Raw genomic sequence first — 18,716 nt, 5'->3', positions numbered from 1 at the left:
TCAGAACGCCAACATCTTGGTATCCTGTCTGGACTGCAAGTCTCCTGAACTGCAAGAAATCAATTTCTGCCACTTATTTCTGCTACCCAGTCTGTGGTATTGTTACAGCAGTCCAGACAGATAACACAGACTGGAGGCTCCTTTGTTACTCAGACTATGGTCTGGAAGCATCAGAATGCTTGTTCAGAGATTAAGATTTCTGGCCCCAATTTAAATCTCTATTTTTTTAGAAAGATTTATTTATTTATGCTTACAGATCTGGGGTACAAGCCAGAGGTTTGGTGGGTAAGAAGATTCACCAGAGACAGAGTGGGGAGCAGGACAGGAAGATGTACTGAAATACACTGCTGAGGGGAGCAGCAGGCAAGACAGGAGAGGTCTGCTGCACCATGTGGGTCATCTCCCTGGCAGGGGATCGAACTCATGGGGCAGTGGCTTTGGAGAGCTTCATAATGTGGTGCTTTAACCTGGTGCGCCACCAGGGAGGGCCCTACATCTCTATTTTTAAAGGTTCCCACGCTTAAATAAATTCAGACATCTCATGTTTATGGGTTGCAGGACTTAATATTGTTAAGATATTAATACTCCCTTAAACTACCTATAATACTACAACCCCAATCAGTATCCTAGATGGTTTTTTAAAAGAAGAAATTAGTGTATCCCAAAATTCATAATGAAATGCATGGGGCCCAGAATTGCCAAAACAACTCTGAGGAAAGAATAATAAGATGGGTGACTCATATGTGCTTATTTCAAATTTACTAAGCCACAGTAATCCAGAGAGAATTTTTTTTTTAATTTTTGACAAGTGTGTCCAGGCCAGCCAGTGAGGAAAAACATCTCCTCAACAAATGGTTCAGAGATGGATAACTGGAGACCCACATGCAAAGGAATGCAGTTGGATTCTCATCTCACATCATATACAAAAATTAATTCAAAATGGGTAAGAGACTTAAATGGAACTAAATGTAAGAGCTAAAACTGTATGCCTCACAAGAAAGCCCACATGTAAATATTTTGACCTTAAATTAGGCAATAGTTTCTTGCATGTGATACAAGAGAGAAAAACAAAGTACATAAATCAGACTCCATTGTAATTAAGAACTTTCGTGCTTCAAGGGCACCATTAAGAAAAGGAAAAGACAACCCACATAATAGGAGAAAATAATATTTGTAAAACATATACACAAGCATATATATGTAAGAGTTCTTACATCTCAACAATAAAAGGACAAATACTGCTGTTTAAAAGTGGGCAGAGTACATGAATAAACATTTCTCCAAAGAAGATATACAAATGGCCAATAAGTACATGCAAAGGCTCTCAGCATCATTAGTCATTAGAGAAAGGAAAGTTCAAACCACAATGTGATACCACTTTAAATCACTTAAGACAACTACATTTATTTAAAAAATAGACCATTACAGGTTTGGAACTCTCATACATTGCTGGTGGGAATATAAATTGCTCCAACCACTTTGGAAAACATTCTGGAAGTTTCTCAAAATGTTAAACATAAAATTATCATATATGCACCTTCCTGGTGGCCCAGGGGTTGAAGATACAGCACTATCTGCAGCCACTGCAACACAAGTACATTCCCCAGCAGGCCAAGGAACTGACCCACGTGGCGCAGCAGACCTCTCCTGCTTTCCCACTGCTCCCCTCAGCAGTGTACTTCATCAATCTGCCTGTTCTGCTCCTCACTCTGTCCCTGGTGAATCCTCACACACCCCAACCCCGCACCTCTGGCCTGTACCCCAGCTCTTGTCTGCATAAATAAATACTTATAAAATTATTATATGAACTAGCAATCCACTCCTAGGTAGCTACACAAAAATGTCTACACAACAGCCTGTACAAATATTCATAGCCACAGTATTCATGATAGCCACAAAACGGGAACAACCTAAATGTCCATCAACTGATGAAACGATAAATAAAATGTGACAAATTGAATGGGAAATCATTCAGTTTTAAAAGATGAACATTAAAAACATCAATAACTGTTTTGTATAAAAACACAAAAGTGTTTACGTGTTATACATGTATTACGATTCTATTTATTTGAAAAGTACAACAGGCAATTCTACAGAGCCAGCAAATAGATTAGGGGCCACCCAGCCTGGAGTGGGGGTGGGGGATGGGTAGAGGGTGATTGCTATCGGGCAGAGAACATTTAGGAGTGACAGAAATACTCTAAAATTAGATTGTAATCATGATCACACACGTCTATGAATATACTAAAAACCATGAAAATATCTGTGGTCAAAGGGTTAACTTTACAGTATTTCCATTACATCTCATAGCTTTTACTTCATAAAGACGGTTTTGAGACACATCTCCCAGGATGCTCAGGGTTTCCGGCCTCACCCCGGAAACCGGAAGTTGGAGCAGTGCCCTGCCTCATGCCCCCGCCCCTCGCAAAGAATGCTCCTCCCTCACTCCTATTGGTTGCCCTGGATAGCGGTTGGTTCCTGGTCAGCCCCTCCCCCACAGAAGCCCCCACTCACCCACCCACCCCCACTCAGCAACCGTTGTCAACAGACATTCTCCGTCTTTAGCCAACTGCTACCTGACCTGAGAGCCTCCTCAGCTGCCAATCCTGGGATCGCTCAGAGGTCTCAGCCACCGCAGCCACAGTCGCCGCTACTGCCTTCGGCGTGGCCACCACTACCTGCCCAGCAGAGCCGGCTTCCGCACTACTGCTTTTTCCGTGCCACCGCCGCCAGCCATGACGACCCCAGCGCCATCCCAAGTGCGCCAGAACTACCACCCTGACTGCGAGGCCACCATCAACATCCACCTCAACCTGGAGATGTACGCGGCCTACGTGTACCAGTCAATGGCTTTTTACTTCGATCGAGATGATGTGGCTCTGAAGCATTTCGCTCGCTACTTCCTGCAGCTGTCCTGTGACAAGAAGGGCCGCGCCGAAAAGCTGATGGAGCTCCAAAACCTGCGAGGGGCCCGCGTCCGGCTTCATGAGATCCAGAAGCCGGAGTACGACGACTGGCAGAGCAGCCTCAAGGCCTTCGAGTGTGCCCTGCACCTGGAGAAGAGCGTGAACCAGAACCTGCTCGATCTACACCAGCTGGCCACCGAGATGAAAGATGCCCATCTTTGTGATTTTCTGGAGTGTTACTTCCTCAGAGAGCAAACCAAGACCATCAAAGAGTTGGGGGACCACCTGACCAGCCTGCGCAAGATGAGGGCTCCAGAAGACGGCATGGCAGAGTACCTCTTTAACAAGCTCACCCTGAATGACCACGACAAGAAAAACTGAGACTGAACTGCCTGGCCCATAGCACCGGGACATGGTGCCTTCCCCTGGTCACCATGCCAGGCACTCAGATTTCAGTATTGCCTTTGCAAAAGTTCATTTCAGCAGTTTTCTCCCTTATTGCTATTTCTTTCAATAAACCATATTGCTATTTCTTGCAATAAAGTTATTGGTTCTAAATAAAGATGTCTTTATTTGTGTGTGCAAAACCCTCATCTTTTAAGTTTTAAACAGGTATCCAGGAGTCTAAACACCCCCCCCCATCCTCAAACAGCTCAGGGACCCAGGAAAACACCAAAGTTAATCTCCACCTTAACAAATATGGGGGGAGGGGGATTGGAGGGGGGAAGAGGAGGGAAGGATGGTGGGGGAGAAGGGGAGGTGGGGGGAGCAGTGGAGGAGAAAGGCAGGGAAGGAATGAGGGAAGGGAGGTGGGGGAGGGAGGGCAAAGGTAATGGTTGGAGTGGGGGTGGATGGATAATCTGGAATGGAGTGGGGAAGAGGAGGGAGGGGTGGCGGGGGAGAAGGGGAGGTGGGGGGAGCAGTGGAGGAGAAAGGCAGGGAAGGAATGAGGGAAGGGAGGTGGGGGAGGGAGGGCAAAGGTAATGGGGGTTGGAGTGGGGGTGGATGGATAATCTGGGATAGAGTGGAGAAGAGAGAGGGAGGGATGGTGGGGGAGAAGGGGAGGGGAGAAAGGTGGAAGGGAGTGGGGGAAGGAGTGGAGGAAGGGAGCTTGGGGAGGGAGGGGAAAGAGGAGGACCAAGGTAACAAAGCTGATTGGAATGGTGGTGGATGGTTAAGGGGGGGGGGAGTGAATGCATTTATATGGTTAAAAGTATAAAGGAGGCCCTTCCTGGTGGCACAACGGTTAGGGCGGCGCAGCACTGCAAACTGGCTGCAGCCGCTTCAGTAGACAATGATCCCCAGCCCCAGAGGTGACCCACATGGTGCAGCAGATATCTCCTGTCTCGTGTTGCTCCCCTCAGCAGTGTACTTCGTCCTTCTGCCTATTCTGCCCCCGACTCTGTCTCTGGTGAAGGTTCTCACCACCACCCCTGAACCTCTGGCCTGTACTGATTCTTTATGCATAAATAAATAAATCTTTAAAAAAAAAAAAGTATAAAGGAACAAGGTCTAAAACGCACCAGAGTCTGGGGAAGAGAATGGGACTGGGCAGGGATCAAAATAATGGGGGTCTTTAGCTGTAGTTGAAGTGATCTTTAAATTACACAGAGGTTAACGTCTGTTGACTCTCCAGAGCAAGCTGCCGGCCCTGGGAGCCAGCTTGACAGAGTGCCTGCTTCACATGCTCACTCCGGGCTATAGTAACTGAGGAAGGCACATTAGGTAGCTCCCCCACAGCCAGGGATCTGACAAGCAGTACGATGTGGCACTTTGCAAGTCCAAGTTCTTTTATTCACATTGCCTTTTATTTTTCTAAGGACCTCAGGAAGTAGGGAAGGTGTTATGTCTCCACCAGTGACAAAAAACGTAAACTTGGGCATGAACAGTGATTTCCTGGCGCCACATTCCATATTCTTTCTGTTCCACCACAGAGCTATCAATGGGTTAAGTAAGATTGTGGGAATTCAGCCAGATAACCAACCCCGGAAGGGAGGGAAATCCCCAGCACTTTTAAACACAACCCTGATCACTGTAGTCTCCCTCCTAATTACAGGAGTGCCTTCCAGCCTAGGGTGGGGATGGCTTCTAAACTTCAGCCAAAATCCTCATATGAAAAGAAGTCTTCAAAATTAGCAACAGAATGCATAGACTGGAGCAGGGCTCATAGGCAGTGAGCACCTGCACACCTGGATCCCTTTCCTGCTGGCTATTCCACACAGACAGCCCCACTGTTACCTCAGCTGGCAAGGAATACGTGGGAAGACCTTGGCACTGGAAATCCCCAGAAAATGCACCTTTCACCCAGTTGCATCCCTGAGCGTGGCTTCTACTTGAGCACAATAGGTAAAGAGGATGGCAGCAAACAAACACGTCCGGCCTACAAATCTAGTTCACCTCAAGCAGGACTAAGAGACCCATTGTTTTTTGCCATGCATGGTGCTAGAATCCTTACCCTGAGGCCCGGCGTGGCCTCTTCACTGCGATCTAAAGCTGACCCCAGTCTGGTGCTCTCTCGGCTGCTAGAACCCCCTTCTGATCCTTCCTTTTCCTGTGATTCAGAGGGACTCCCCGGGATAAGTCTACTTACCCCGTATGCTCTTATTTTACCTCGAAAAGGATTTCCTTGCCTGTAAGGTTCAAAGAGGATCGTGATTACACTACCACAAGCCACTACTTGTAGCGACACACTTCACAGCTTTTCTTTCGGAACCTACAGTGAAGTGCAGATAGGATGGCAGCTCTGTTCTTTCCCTCCTTGTTCTTGTGCCAGGCAAAAGTGAATGATCTAAGTCCCACCTTTTGGTTCAGATCGGGGGTCTACAAGCAGCCTCTGGACTACTGGAACAGTGGCGGAAAAAAGAGGAAACATTCAGACCCACTTGGGTCACCCTGTGAACTTTCCAATGTCTTCCTTTCGTGCCTTGTCCTTACTGTGAGTGTCCTCATGCTCTCACCTTCCCCTCCACGTACCTCTCAAAAGCGGGGAGCCAATGTCTTGTGGGTACACCACCTTCCCACAACCTCCCAGCCATCCCAACTCCTTGGTAACAGGACTTTTCATGCATAGATGTGAGTTGCACCTTGGCCTTCCAGCCTGGAAAATACCACCTCAGATGCACAGCTGGGTGATTGTCAGTCACTGGCCATGCGCTGTGGCTGGAGGAATGTCTGAAATAGTGGCTGTTGCTATGGGGACCAGAGTCGCAGGCAATGATAATATCAGGACAGGCTGAGGGAAAATGATAAAAATTGATAACTTCATCTCAAACTCAAACACGGATTCAAATTAACTGTGTTGAATAATTTACCTCTGGGGGAAAAAAATCCTCACTGTATCAAAAAAAGGAAATTTCTTAATAGATGGTTGTCACTGACAACTTGTACTTCATTTTCCAGAAAAAGGAAAAGTATTTTTTCTCTCAAAAAAATGTGTGACAAGCAGCACAAAGCACCCATTAATTTCTCCTGAATCTTCCCTACTCTTGAAATTTGTTCAACATTTCTGATTTTTTAAATTCTCCTTTAATTTTTTTTTCATGTGCCAGTAATTCCTGTTTCTTTTCACAAGCCCAAGAGAGATAGGTGATTGAGTATTCAGGAGAGGAAGTCGTTATTTCTAATCTGAAAAGTGATACTATGCTTCAGATTTTAAAATAATTTTATTACCATTTTTTTCCTTACAGTTCTGAGTTCAACTTCTGAGCGATAGTGATAGAAAATTTCTTCAGAAAAGCTGAAGTAAAGGGTGAAATGAGAGTGATTAACCAAGTGTTAGGATACCTGAAAGGCAAGGGGGCAAATGTATGCCTTGAGTCATTTGTCAAGGAGGATATGAGAGTGGATTAAGTTATGGTGAGAAAGCCAAGTAATAACACCTAGTGTGTTTTCAAGACTGGCATATGAGTTTGGATTGGGTTTACTCATGAGTAACACAGACCAGGGTATTGGTGACTTTAGAAAGATGGCTCTGGCTAGCTGAGAAAGATCTATGCTCCCCTGTGTTAATAGCAGCATCGTTCACAACAGCCCAGACGGGGAAGCAATTATAATAAGCACTGGCCACGGACGACCGATAAAGCAATTGTGGTGTGCTATGTACTCAATGGAATATTACTCAGCTGTTTAAAATGATGTGGTCTTTTAGGACCACATAGATGGCACTTGAGGAGATTGTGGTAAGCAAAGTAAGGCAGAACATTAAAGACAAACATTGGATGTTCTCGCTCAAGGTGAAAGAGGAATAACAAAACATATGAATGAAAGACAATAAAAGTACCTCTCAGAAAAATGAGAAAAAATGAGAGTTGCCAGAGGAAAGCAGCAGGGGGTGGGAGGAAAGGGTTAGAGGGGTCCAATCTGAGAGGGGAAGTGGCAAGGCTTATACACATATGGAGAAGTAGAGAAGTATCCCCCAAACTTATGCACTATTACAAGTCAATGGCAAGCAATACAATCTGGAGAAAATCAAATAAAATGAAGCTGGAGGAAAAGTTCAGGGCTGCTGCAGAAGCTCCTTGCAGCTTGTTCCATTTATTCCAAGAGACATGATGTTTCATATTTTTAACTTCTTAGATATCAAGACTCCACAGAGTAGTCATTGTTAGGAACAAATTCCTGGAGAAGGGTATACTTTTTTTTTTTTTTAAAGATTTATTTATTTATTCATACAGAACTGGGGTACAGGCCAGAGATGCGGAGGGTGAGAGGATTCACCAGAGACAGAGTGGGGAGCAGAACAGGCAGATCAACGAAGTACACTGCTGAGGGGAGCAGCGGGCGGGTCAGGAGAGGTCTGCCACACCATGTGGTCACCTCCAGGGCAGGCGGGGATCGAACTCATGCGGAAGTGGCTTTGACTTCTCAGTGCTGTGCTTTAACCCGCTGCGCCACCAAGGAGGGCCAGAAGGGTATACTTTTTAAGAAATGCTGCGTCACTGACACTCCTGATGGCTCAGAGGACAGTATTAAGAGATACCAACGAGTCTAAGCACAAAAGTGATTTATAACATGCGTGTATATATTGTGAAACGATTAGCAGAGTAAAGAAAGTGAACACATCCTTCACCTCCCATAATAGCCCCTTTTTTGGGTGATGACACTTAAGGTCTACTCTCCTACAACTTTCATACTACAGTATAGTTACCAGGCTGTACATTATACTCCTGGAAGCTGCTCATCCTCTAGCTGAAGTTTGTACCTTTGATGGACATCCTCTCCCCCTCTCCCACCTACCAGCTGCGGTAACAGCTATAATCCTCTGTTTCTATGAGTTAGCACTTTTAAATCCCACATACAAATCCTACAGTCTGTTTTTCTCCATCTGACTTATATTTACTTAGCATAATGCCTTCAGGTCATTTCACGGTGTTGTAAATGTCAGGATTTCCTTCCTTTTCTCTCTCTCTCTCTCTCTCTCTCTCTCTCTCTCTCTCTCTCTCTGTGTGTGTGTGTGTGTGTGTGTGTGTGTGTGTGTGAGCGCTCTCGCATGTTCAGGTCAGCATTTCCTTTCCGGCATCCCAAGGTGCTCTGAACGCCTGATGTATTTTCTCTGCTTCAGACCTAGAATCAGCCACTTCTCCAAGGAGTCCTAGTTCCTTTCATTGGAGAAATGGTATTCAAACACTAAGACCTTGGCAAACTAGTGAGTTTTTAACTGAAAGAGTTCTCATGAAATCCTGTATCTGGCTTCTCTTGGAAACTGACTGGCCACTCTAGGCCTATTCCCAGGGGAACCTTCATAAAGCTTACACATCCTCCAATTCCCCCCGGTTCCTACCATTCAAGCAATGCCACATGTGTGTCAGATGTGCCTCTTTATTGCTTTAAATTACCTGCTGTGCCCTGCAGAACCTCACTTTTGTGTTTTTCCCAAGGCTTTGTCTCAGGTACCATGGAGGGTAAAGGAGTCAGCAGCAATTTGGGATGGACTCTGCCCCAGAAAAAAGATGGTGGCTGTTCTCTAGGTTGGTACGTCGCAGCCTCTAAGCTTCTGGCGATATTTAAGAGATGAAACTTGGGTCCTTTAGCAGTGTTTCGTTGCTCTTTTGAAGTCAAAAGAGTTCCCTTTACAGCTCAATCTAAGGATGTTTCTGTTCATTTCTCATCCCCTTGTTGGCCAAAACACCCAGCTTCTTTTGTCTTTTGTTAACACCCCCTTATGATGATGGGAAATTACATCGTATGTTTATAGCCCTCAGATGCATCACTGGGAAACCTGACTTGATACCCATCATGATACTGGGTCTGATGCCTACACTGAATGAGGTCCAGGAGGCCCTTAAAGGAAGAAAGGAGGTTGATTTTGTAAGCTAAAAGTAAATGGAATGTGAAGACATGGAAACATGGGGTACAGACACCTCCAGGAAGTCTTTCGAGGTTCAGCTTGCTATTTATGGGAACAAAACAATGCAATATTAAACAGTCACTAAAATAAAGTGTTCTCAGGCAAGGCCAGTCTTATCCACTAGGAGAGGAGATCAAGGAATGATTTAGGGCCAACACATCTAGGGACCAATGACAAACAAAAAAAACTCCATGCCAGTTCTCAGACAAGGAATACCCACATATCCCTTTGGGGAAGCCATGTTGTAGGCTTCACAGTAGAGCTAACTTTTTCTCACAGTTTACTCTGAAGTGTCATTTCTTCATGAACATAATTTCCTCTGATCAAAGAGAACTTTCAGTTCTTCATCTGGAGACTCACAAAAGAGACTTACTGGAAAGAACCTACAAGAAATGTGAGAAAGAAGACCAGAGGCCTGGGAACTTGCCTCACTCTGGGAAGTCCTTTGACAGGCCTTAGGGACCATCCCGGGCACCGCAGTGCTCTGGCAAGGAGGAGCTACTTACAGGGCAGGAGGAATGATTCCACCCAGGCAGGACCCTGCTGACAGCTAACAGAGCCAAGGGCCTTGGTGAAGGCTTCTGAGGCACTGAGCTGGAGCCCAAGGAACTTCTGCTATTTGCAGGGATACTCACACTAGAGTCTCACTGTTGCCTGTCACCCTGGATCTTACTGAAAATAAAGATGCATAAAGAAGAGAGAGTTGTGGAAGACAGTGAAGAAATCAAGAAAACCCTCTTCACCTATCTGATCTGTTCATGGTAGCAAAGGAGGGTGCCCTCAGGAAAAGAATTTTGGGAATAAAGGAAAATACCCAACTTTTCTAAGATGGTAAGGAGTGGAGACCTGAAGGTGGCAGAAAGCTAGAGATTCCAATCAGAATCATCATCATTATGGTCCAACTCATAATGGTTTTAAGTTTGGCGAAAATGGGTGTTCTGTCCAAGAGGGTTTTAGCTTAAAAATACGATAGGCCCACAATGAAGGAGTGATTTTAATACCAAAAACTCACTGACTTTTTTTCCTCTTCACTTGTCTTTAAGTGTCTGGATGTGTGTGGGAAAAGGAGGATAAAGAAGTGAAAGGGAGTAACCTAGGATCCAAAAGCCATGATCAGGATCATTCTCTAGGAGATGGGTAGCTTTCAGCTGAACCTTGTGAAGGGAGAAAGGGCTGGCCTGAGAGAGTGGAAAGTGAAAATGACATGAGATAATCATCCAGGTCGGGACCTGCAGGGACTGAGAGCAAAGGCTGGGGAAACTGACTTCTGGCATGAGGAGAGGTGACACAAGATGACCTGTGGAAGACAGCTTATGGCCAAGATGTAGTCCCAGCAGTTCCTATGTTCAAGTAAAAGGTCATTTGGTGGAAATAGTACATGAGCTCTGAGCTTCAGGCCGGAGCTGGTAATCCCTTCTTGGAAAAATCTTGGGATGATGAGGGTGTCGGTGGTGGAAACCTGAGATGAATATTAAAATGTTCAACTAATGATGGTGTGTTTGAAGAGGCAGAGAGAACATTCTCTATAATGAGGCGAATGGCATCAAAAAGTTCTGTCTTGCTGTCCTTTTTCTCTTTATATCTGAGTTTGACTATTGTTTCAATTTGCTGCCTCAGAAGTGTACAAGTGCAGGTGTCGGGGCGTCAGAAGCGCTTGAAGAACATCAAAGGCCCAGTGGTGCACACACAAGCATCTGGGAGCAGCATCAGAGCAACACAGGGCTATCCCTTTCCCCACAGAGCAGGAGCATCAGACTCAGCTCTGGCACGTTTTCTTTCTCTTCAAAAATGGCTCACTGGTTTTGTCAGACATTTGAAAGAATGAAGTTTACCAGCAACTCCTTAAGTGTCAAAGAAGCCAGTGTACCTTAGTCAGTTGTCAGAGAAAGCATGTCAAGACAGAATTGGAGAACAAAGGTAGGGTTACATGGGGGTGGTGTATACTCACCTGACTAGCCAACAAACGAAATACAACCCACCCAGGTACCCTGAAAATTCCTCAAGCTCCGAAATGGACAGCGGGTCACCTCACAGTGCTTTGTATCCACAATGTCTAAGGTCAAATTTGCGTACATCACCCTTTCCACAGTTTGGTCTCTCCTTGTCTTAATTTCTTCTCTCCCCCCACCCCACATGATCTTGTCCTGTAATCTAGGTGGCCACTCATTACTACAGCAACATAGATCTTGACACCTGTGATAACTGTCCCCCTTCCTTAATCCTAGCTCATGCATCAGATTCTCTGGCTTCCACCTCCTCTTTTTCTAGTTCATTCTCTTTGGTTTTCCATGCCAAAAATTCTTTAACCCCTCTAAGAAATCAAATCATTTGGCCCAACATTTTCACTGCATCTAAATGCCTTGATAATCTCTATTTTCTCAGGTTCAATACCTCTTGTGCTAGCTTGGGAAAAACCCTACATGATTAAATCCATTTTTCCCACATACCACATCTGAACCCATCCAACTGAATGTGTCTGGAGAAAAAGACAACCACACTGACTGACTGCACTTAAATTTGGTGAGTAGGACTTTTAAGGGGTACCTTAGGACTGCTAACAATTATATTTCCCTATTCTACTTTCTTTCTACTCTCCCTGTTTATCATTCATACATTCTCAGTATTGTCAACTGGATTCATAATGATTGTAAGCAGTAATTACTTTATCTACTCATGCTTGTATGGGTCAGGATCCTCCAGGTAGTTCTGCTGGACTTGCTTGGTGGCACTGATGTGTTGCGGCTATCTGGTGACTCAAATGGGGCTGGTTGCTCTAAGAAGACAATTGGTGCTTGCTACTAGATGATCCTCATGTCTCAGGCAAGCCAGCTTGGCCTTCTTCAAATGGTGGTGGGCAAGTTTCCAGAAACACGTTTTTTTTAAGTCACGACTTGCCTCATATTTGCTGCTGTGCTAGTGGCTAGAGCAATACATACCAAGCCCAGAGTCAGTGTGGGAAAAGAACAGCAGGGCCTGTTGCACTGGTAGCTATTACTAGAACAATCCCTACCTCCTTGAGCCTCTAACCATTCATACATGCTTCCAATTCTCATTCTCAACAGATCACTGTTTCCTATTTACTGAAAAAACAGAAACTTAAGAATTTCCACAGACACGTACTGCCATACTGCCCACACAACAGCATCTGGTGTGTCTGCTCTGCCTCCTCTCCTGTTACTAGATGAACTCTCCACACCTCTACCTAAGGCTAAATTCACCATTTGTGCCCTAGAGCCCATTCCTTCTAATCCACTCAAGGACCTTGCTTCTGTTTCTCATCTGGAGTTACTCATGCCAATGCCGTATTCTGGTAACTTCGATGGATTGTATGGTCTAAGATGGCCGCATCCTCTCTTTTGCATCATTTTCCCTCTCTTTATTAGATCATTCTCTTCAGAATAAAACCATGATATCTTTTATGTTACTGTAAAATATTCCTCCATTCTCTGGCTACTCATCCGTTTCTCTTCTCTCCACAGTTAAGCCCCTTGAAAGTGCCCTCCATACTCATGGTCTCCACTTCATTCCCCCCAACTTCCCTTAGATCCATGCTTATTGGGCTGTCTTGTCCACAACTCCACCAAAACAGATTTTGCCACTGTCTCCAATTTCCTCTGCGATGATCAATCTAAGGGTTAACTGGCAGCTCTCATCTTGCTTGAACACTTTCCTGAGCTGACCTTCAGGATTCTGAACTCACTTAGTTTTTGTTAAACCCCTCTGGCCTCTCCTTCTCAGTCCCCTGCCCCCTGAGAGTTCCTCAATTCCTGTTCATCATCTGCCTGACATCTTAGTGCTGGAATGCCCCAAGGTGCACTTCTTAAAGCTTTGCTCTCCATGGTGTACATGCACTCCTTTGGCAATCTCATCAATCTAATGGATTTTAAATGTCCTCTATGTGTTGATGATCCCAGTTTTGTATCTCCAGTCTAATCCCTTCCCTGAACTCCAGACCCACATATACAAATACCTATCTGAATGCCTAAGAGACATCATTTTATTTTCCTTTACACAAACTAGCCCATTTATTATAGGCTAGCAAAATTACAAATGGTGGAGCTTCGACTGGTCTTTCAGTTCCTTCAGTCCTCTAAGGGCAGATTTACTGTGAGGGCAGCAGCAGTGTTTTAATTCCAGGCACCACCAGCTACAGTTTTAAGGCAGGAACCACATGCCAGGTCCCGACAGCTCATTACTTGACTTTGTCACTGAAGGAGCATGTGTACTTGGCGTGTTGTCACCATTTCCCTGAGGGAGACACCACAACAGGTCCTGTATTTGCCAAAGACCTTGACCTTCCTGGTGTGTTTGGTCACGTTGCCACAAACAAGGTCAGAGTCACAGAGCCTAGTAGACATCTTAAGCCTAATGTGCCACACAGAACTTCTCACATTTCCCCCCAGACCATGAAGTCATCTGTAATCCCTTTCTTTCTCATATATGCACATGCAAATTATTAGTGTTATCTGACTCAAAATATCTTCCAGATCAGGTCTCTCCTCACAACCATCCATATCCACTTTGCCACAACCTCCCACCCAGGTTATTGAAATAGACTCTTAACTAATCTCTCTGCTGGTCCCCTCTAACCTATAGTCCATTTTGAACATTACAATTAGACTGAGCTTTTAAAAGTGTAAGTCAAATTATGTTACTCCTCTACTGTAGTGGCCCGCAGGGTTTTAGAATCAGTTGCGCGATGATACCTAAAAGGCATTTCAGAGACTGAGAGATGTTGTGGGGAAGAAATAGGGGAATATATTACAGTTAGAGCGAGTGGTATCGGACACAATGGACCTTCCCATGGTCAGGATCAACGGGGGAAAGGACAGCGCAGGAAGTGAAGGTCATGACTTAGAAAAAGGGGGAAGGGAATTCTAGGCAGGAGCAGAATTTGAGGTGTTTTAAGGAACAATTTGTGGAGCAATCTTTCAGGGACAGAAGTCATAGGATACAATTTACCATAGTGGGGAATATGGCAAATGCATGGGAAATGCCAGGTTTTGAATTATCACAAAACACCATCAAGCCCCAGGTCTGCCAGATGGCCAAATGAATACATGAAACAGTCTAGCTTGACAATGTGAACTTTTTTAAATGCATTTTCATTCCTGCATTTTATTCTTCTTACTGAATTACTTGCATTTTCTTTTTCACTCTAAATTCTGTACAGGTTTAAAAAACAGAAATTACTATGCCAGAATATTTTTCTGATTTTTATAGTTTCATCAAAAGCAGGATTCTGGCTAGTCGGATTGTTGATCTGCTATTATGTCTTTATCACACTACTCCCTGAATAGTTATTTATACCTCATCCACAGCTCCCAGATATTAAAATGAAAGGTCTTGAAACTTATGGGAAAGTTTGAAGGGAGCGATCTCTATATCTTGTGAAACAGACAAGGTCACTGCTTAGTCAACCTTTCTTACAAAGAGTTCAGTGATAACAGCCAAATTAGAGCTCTGGTCAACCGCAGCTGATGATGGGTTCTGTTGAAGGATGCCCTTGGCTAGACCTGAAAACAGTGTCCTGAGAAATGATTACACTTCTGCTTGATAAGCCAAAGATGTATTCATTAAACAATGATCAGGAAGGAGGAATAAAGATGCAAATATAGCCTCTTAATCCGTTCACATATTTGACCTCTTACTCTCAGCCATGACCGCTAGTGTATCTATCACACTCTCTCATGTGTGTGACTATCCCAGTACAGATTCAGACATACAGAGTCCTTGGATTATTGAGGTCCTTAGAAACTTAGAAAGTATATTCAAGTATGTACAATTTTTAAACAGACATGGAGACACGTAGAATGTTATTCATTCATTTATCAGGACTTCATGCTGATCAAGTACTGTGCTAGATACTGCGTTGAGCCCTCAAGATAGTCATACTTGAGTTGGAGAGACCAACATTCACATGTACATTTGAGTGCTATGCTAGAATTAAGTGCACACAGAGAAATGGAATCTTATCTTGACTTGGAAATGGTGGGTATCCTGGGAGCTTCCTTAGGCGCGATGATACCTAAAAGGAATTTCAGAAACTGATAGATGTTGTGGGGAAGAAACGGGAATATATTACAGTTAGAGAGAGTGGTATGGGCCACAATGGACCTTCCCATGGTCAGGATTAATGTAGGAAAGGACAGCACGGGGAGTAAAGAGAGAGAAAAGATACTAGACGAGAAGATCAGAAAAAGCTGCTAATTCAACTACAAAGTTTTAATCATATGTGAAAAACAAATGAAGGTCATTGCTGAAGTCTTTCATGAAGGGATTAAGATTTTTTCCCTTATGAACAAAAGCAAATATGGAAGATAAGGTAACCCCCCCCCCAGCCTGGATGAGGTTGGAGACCTGAGATTTACTGGAGACTGCTAGAGGCAAATGATGCAGACAGCCGTGAAGAAAGCAAGAGTGATTCTGAGAGATAATGGAGGCCAGCAACTCTAGTTCTTGATGAGCAGATATACAGTAAAGGAAAGAAAAGGATTGTGAATTTATAGCTTTGGGTAGAATTGGTGTCTTTGAGCATAAGGTCTTGGTATAAAGTGACATTATTGCTACAGAAAGGAAAGGCATGAGAAGGAACAGTGCTTTAGGAAAAGGTAGGGACTCTTCTCATGTTCTCAATGCCATGGAACATCTACGTGGAGCTGGAAGTAGAGTGAAATATGGCAATTATATATTTAGGTGACTAACTTTCCCACCTCAAACCCCCTGCTGCCTTCGAATATCCTGACTCCCTCTGGAAGGCTTCATCTGCATGATAGGAAAATAAAGACACTTGCCTTCTGGATGGTATGGAGGGTGGAAGGTGACTGGGAACTGGCAGAAAAACAGGGAGAGGACAGAGGAAAGGTAGTTCAGGGAGGAAACACAGCACCAACAGAAATAGAACACTAGTACCAAAAGAAAGAACAGAGGATCCAAGATGTGGAAAGGGGGAAATTAGCATCGCCAGACGGATGGTCCTGGATTTCCTAACAAATTTCCTGGCTAGACGCTTGGTAGCTTAGACTTCAAGACATCAGCAATGAGAAAACAGGAAAGGTGTGGGAATGGCCCAGGGCAGCTGAGCGCTGCACCCCTGGGCCCTCTGGATGGTTGGCACAGTCTCCCAGCCTGGCACAAACCACAAACCTCTTTTCTCACCTGGATGAGAGGCTGAATGCCCCCCCTCCCGACATCCAGACACCCTCAAAGCCAGAGGGGATTACGCTTGCATGCTACAATGGTCAGATCCCTGCCTTAATGTCCGGAAGGAGTTCACTGCTGGGAAAGGGAGCAGAGCTGAGCAGCCTTTTGGGGAATCTTTACAAGGGCAGACCTGTGCCTCACCTGTCAGCTGTAACTGTAACTGTAGCTGTAACTGCAGTGCCAGTTTGAACCATCAGTTGGTAATTGGATCTTCTCCGGTTCCCTCCACCTTTAAAAATAAATAGTTAAAGTAAAGTTTTTGAGTGGAGGAGGAGCATTATACAATTCATATTCCAAGAATATGATTTGAAAGCAGAATCCGGAAGAAGTAAGCATAAGTGGAAGCAGAGAGATCTAGGTAACAGCTGATTGGAATCTTCCAGTACCTCCAGTTGCTTTGTAAGGAGAAAAGCTTCTAGGAGTTCTGCTGATACAACTCTTCCCTGCAAAAATATGACAGCACTTGGGTGACTAGCATTGAAAAAAAATCACACCATATACTCTGAAAGGAAGCAAAATTTGCCACCCCAAAATAGTCTTCTTTGGCATATGAATTATCTTGAGCTGGTTATTTTTAAGAAACTGAAGACACAGGAAAATCTCTGCAAACCAAGTAGAAGTTATCCTCTCGTAAAAGACATTTATATTCATATGGGAAATCTCCAGTGGTGAAGATGTCTCCTCTCTGTACCAGGAAGAGAAAGATGGCCAAATCTCCAAAAACTCTTATGAAGGGAGAAGGCAGAAATTGAAATGTGCAAACAACTATACCCTTGCTAACTGCTTTGCCTGGTAATCCACCCTAACTGTCCTTCTCCCTCGTCTTTTGTCTTTAGCTGAAGATGGTATTTAAGGTGGGGTCATTTCAGTGAGTAAGTTGGTTTTCCTGACTCTCTCCCTGGTATGCAGGAACATGTTTTAAACTCCTGTTTGGTCTTCTCCTCCCAATCTGTCTTTTGTTACAGGGAGGTCTCTGTGGAGGATCTAGAAGGATAGAGGGAAAATTATGTTCTTCCCCTACAACTCCTTCAAAGGGAACCTAGCCATCACTCTTGAAGAAGCAGGAAAAGATCCAGAAGTATTTTTTTCTTTAGAGAAATACAGAAGCAAATAGAAATACAGCTTGTGGTAATGACTATTTTTACCCAATTACACATGCATTACTAAGTGTCACAAATCCCATGAGCTAGAAGGTGTGATTTTCTGAGTCGACTGCGGTGTTGAAATGAGAGGAATTGCTCCATGTTGATAACACTGTTGGATGTTGCTAATGTAATTACAGTTTCCCACACTGATCTCAAAAATTAAGATTCTTGTATTTTCGATTTTCCTTTCCATTTTGGGAGGATAATAATAATAATAAAAAAGTACAAACTTGCTTGTTTGACTTTACACCCAGTTTTCATGACATTTTTATTGTGTCTTATATTGAGTGGGTTGACTTTTTTTTCAACTTGTTTTGGAAAATGTCATTTACACAGAGAGATTGAATGGACTTAATTTGTTTAGTCTCCCAAAGTGATGCTTCTAAGTGGGCCATAATAATTCAGTAAATATATCGTGTAAAGGGGGATGATATGAATAACTGAAAGAATTATTCATCGTGTATGGGGAACAAAAATGGATAAAAGGAAGTTAGTTAACAAATAGGACTGAGATGTTAGAATAAAGACAGACACAAGGTATTCATATTAGCTGTCCCATAAAAACACAATGTTAATTTAGAGAATTTCTTTGTGTCTTTAGGGCTTTGTTATTGTTATCCTGGTTGCTATTTAAGTATATCCAGGAGTGGCACAACATAATTAATGTAAATTTCTCCTCAATGCTTCTCTGAGCATCATAGACAGTTGAGCTTAACTGAATTTCTGCTTCAGAGAATACAAAGTACCATTGTAAGATTTAAAATGTTTCCTATTTCCTGCCCTTTGCCAGTGTCTCTAACAAAGGCTCCCCATTTGGATCTTAAACTTCCTAAGTCATTATTATAATGTTTGTTGCAAAAGCTGATAACCATAAATTAACCAAGTTTTAAAATACTTTGCAAAGGAAATGTAAATGATCAGAGAAGCAATTGTTTCAAAAGGCATTTTTAGGCATGCAAAATTCATAGATTAATCTGAGAGGCTGTAAGTATATACAGTATATTTAACAACCACAAATTGTTCTCATGTGTATTATCTCATGAAACCCTGTCACTTCCATTTGAACGAGGGAACAGCACAGCATGGGCAAAGTAGCTCAGTTAGAAAAAATGACAG

The 18,716-nt window shown here is 43.7% G+C and overlaps 1 protein-coding gene and 1 pseudogene across 1 annotated transcript in view; one reads left to right on the top strand and one right to left on the bottom strand.

Annotated features, from left to right (window-relative positions):
• The first annotated feature begins 2,735 nt into the window (after positions 1-2,735).
• LOC101633879 lies at positions 2,736-3,287 on the top strand (annotated as a pseudogene).
• Positions 3,288-4,994: 1,707 nt separating this feature from the next.
• The window catches only part of LOC101636003, a 79,823-nt gene continuing 66,101 nt past the window's right edge, over positions 4,995-18,716 (bottom strand). Inside the window, 3 exon segments of the mRNA XM_012730246.1 lie at positions 4,995-5,180; positions 5,362-5,536; positions 16,597-16,684. Coding sequence (XP_012585700.1) covers positions 4,995-5,180; positions 5,362-5,536; positions 16,597-16,684 — 449 coding nt within the window.

Source organism: Condylura cristata, unplaced genomic scaffold (genome assembly GCF_000260355.1).
Source record: "Condylura cristata isolate star-nosed mole 26May11 unplaced genomic scaffold, ConCri1.0 scaffold00027, whole genome shotgun sequence".
NCBI classification, from domain to species: domain Eukaryota; kingdom Metazoa; phylum Chordata; class Mammalia; order Eulipotyphla; family Talpidae; genus Condylura; species Condylura cristata.
This window is presented reverse-complemented; position numbering and strand designations above follow the sequence as displayed.